The 2813-nt window shown below is 40.8% G+C and overlaps 1 protein-coding gene across 1 annotated transcript in view; it reads left to right on the top strand.

The window, feature by feature from the left end:
- The first annotated feature begins 1810 nt into the window (after window positions 1-1810).
- ALDH9A1 (aldehyde dehydrogenase 9 family member A1) overlaps window positions 1811-2813 on the top strand; it is a 24639-nt gene continuing 23636 nt past the window's right edge. The window contains exon 1 of the mRNA XM_017534055.2: window positions 1811-1977. Coding sequence (XP_017389544.1) covers window positions 1933-1977 — 45 coding nt within the window. The 5' untranslated portion in view covers window positions 1811-1932. The remainder of the gene's footprint in view (window positions 1978-2813) is intronic.

The raw sequence follows: 2813 nt of genomic DNA, 5'->3' as shown, positions 1-2813 counted from the left end.
CGCCACCATGCCCAGCTAATTTTTTGTATTTTTAGTAGAGACAGGGTTTCACCATGTTGACCAGGATGGTCTCGATCTTTTGACCTCGTGATCCACCCGCCTCGGCCTCCCAAAGTGCTGGGGTTACAGGCGTGAGCCACCGCGCCCGGCCTAATGATATATTCTTAAGGTGTAAAACGTGATGTATGTATACCTTACAAAATGATTACCACAATCAATCTGCTATCCATTGCTTCTACATAGTTAAGACTTTTTTTGGATAGTGAAATATTTAAGATATGTTCTTTTAGCAGATTTCAAGTATGCGATGCAGTATTAGTAACCGTAGTCATTTATTCATCTTCCCGAAATAAGACTTTTATCTAATGCTTAATGTGTGCTAAGCACCATGCTAGGCATTGGATTTACTCTGGGAACTCTGAGAGTCACAGCGATAAGGAGGAAGAGGCTTTTTTTTTTTTGGTTTTGTGTTTATTTTGCTGGGTTTTATGGAATATATGTGGCGAGAAAAATGTAAATATTCTGCGTAAAATGTAGCTAGAGCAATAAAACTGGATTGTAAGGGACTGGAGAATTTAGTATTTGACCATCCACACTAAATCAGAGCGGTGACTTGGCAGAACCAGAAGGCATTATCACATTTCTTCTTTATATAAGAGTAAACAGCTTCTATACCGTGACCTAATCTTGGTACTAAAGAAAGAAAAATTGCTCTTTAATTGCCTGGAGTGTGTGTGACTCAGCTACCACCGCCTTTACCAGCTGGCTGTTCAAATTTGTAACAGAAGTTGCAGATTTGTGAAATCTTGGAAAGAGTCCCAGGAGTTCTTGTGAACAGGATTTGCTGATTTGGCAAACGTAATGAATTCTTGTTGGTAGAGGCAGTACAGTCCTTGGGATATGGGTCCAGAAAAATTGTTTTGTAATTTGCACCAGAATAGGGAGGGAGAATAAAGGTGGAATAAGAAAAAGAAATCTTGGGTTTTTTGAGGGAAAAAAAGTTCTTTTAGGGATGCCTTATCCTGATATTACTGCTTGTTAACTAGATTTATCAAGTATGGTAGTATAACATACTTAGAACATTTTAGATGAGGGATTTACAGTCAGAGTTCATGACCCAGTAGACTGATTACTTTTGACTTTCATTTTGCAAGACCCCTGAGATTGTGGGATAATGTTTAGGAGTGTTGCAAAACTTTATAGGAAGTTAACGTTAGTAAACCCAATTGTAAAATAGTAGAGAACCGGGGTTCTTAACCCTAAATCCATGATGAATTTAGGGCCAAGGGACATGGCATCCCTGTAATTCTGTTATGTGTTTAAGCACATTTTTCTGGAGAGAGGTCTGCAACTTTTATCAGATTCCTGAAAGGTGTCAGTGACCGCAAAATACAGTTAAGAACTGCCAGGCCGGGCACGGTAGCTCACACCTGTAATCCCAGCACTTTGGGAGGCTGAGGCGGGTGAATCACTTGAAGTGAGTACCAGACCAGCCTGGCCAACGTGATGAAACCCTGTCTGTACTGAAAACACAAAAATTAGCTAGGTGTGGTGGTATGCGCCTCCCAGCTACTCAGGAGGCTGAGGCAGGAGAATTTTCTGGAACCTGGGAGGCGAAGTTTCAGTAAGCCAAGATCATGCCATTGCACTCCAGCCTGGGCAGCAAGAGTGAGACTCTGTCTCAAAAAAGAACTGCTAGTATAGAGGTGGTCACTAAGTCAAACCATACTGAAAAACAAAAAGGAAATACTAAGAGAATGTCGATACATAATATTTTGTTTAAATATGTGGCAACAATTTGAGATAAAACTGACTTTTCCTCTCTTTATAGGCCGAGTGATAGCTACTTTCACATGTTCAGGAGAAAAGGAAGTAAATTTGGCTGTTCAGAATGCAAAGGCTGCTTTTAAAATATGGAGTCAAAAATCTGGCATGGAGCGTTGCCGAATCCTTTTGGAGGCTGCCAGAATAATAAGGGTATGTTCTAATTTATTCCCTTCCAGAAAACTCAAACATTGCTCTGAGGGTTCTTTGTGATGTTTGCAGTTTGACTTTGGTGGACCATTCGGTCAGAATGTTTTTATAAAACAAAAACATTTCTACATGCTCACCTTAGTATACAAAACAAGTTTTTGTTCGATACTTCCCATCTGGATCTTGGCTCTTGGACATCTCAGGTTTTCATGTTTGTCATTGTTTTTGAATTATAATGCACTCTTTATAGCTCATCTTTGTTATTTTTATTTTTTGAGATGGAGTCTTGCTTTGTAACCCAGCTGGAGTGCAGTGGAGCGATTCCACTCAACTGCAACCTCTGTCTCCCGGGCTTAAGCAATTCTCCTGCCTCAGTCTCCCAAGTAGCTAGGACTACAGGTGCCCGCCACCACACCTGGCTAATTTTTGTATTTTTAGCAGAGATGGATTTCACCATGTTGGGCAGGCTGGTCTCAAACTCCTGACCTCAAGTGATCTACCTACCTCGGCCTCCCAAAGTGCTGGGATTATAGGCAAGTTACCATGCCTGGCTTCTGTTTCTTTTTAACGCATGTTGTTTACTTGTTTCCTTTTTATTCTTTATGCTGATGACCCTCAAGTCTACCTTTCTTTTTTAGATTTCTTTTCAGATAGAGTTTTAAGTAAAGTTTTGTTAGTTTAATTGTCTGGGAAGATTTCATAAATTTGTAGATGTTCTCTTTAAAAAAAGAAAGTTAGAGGCCGGGTGCGGTGGCTCACGCCTGTAATCCCAGCACTTTGGGAGGCCGAGGCGGGTGGATCACGAGGTCAAGAGATCGAGACCATCCTGGTCAACATGG

Source organism: Cebus imitator, unplaced genomic scaffold (assembly GCF_001604975.1).
Source record: "Cebus imitator isolate Cc_AM_T3 unplaced genomic scaffold, Cebus_imitator-1.0 Scaffold84, whole genome shotgun sequence".
Classification (NCBI taxonomy): Eukaryota; Metazoa; Chordata; class Mammalia; order Primates; family Cebidae; genus Cebus; species Cebus imitator.
Note: the sequence above shows the minus strand (reverse complement) of the source record. Positions and strands in the feature narration are given on the sequence as shown.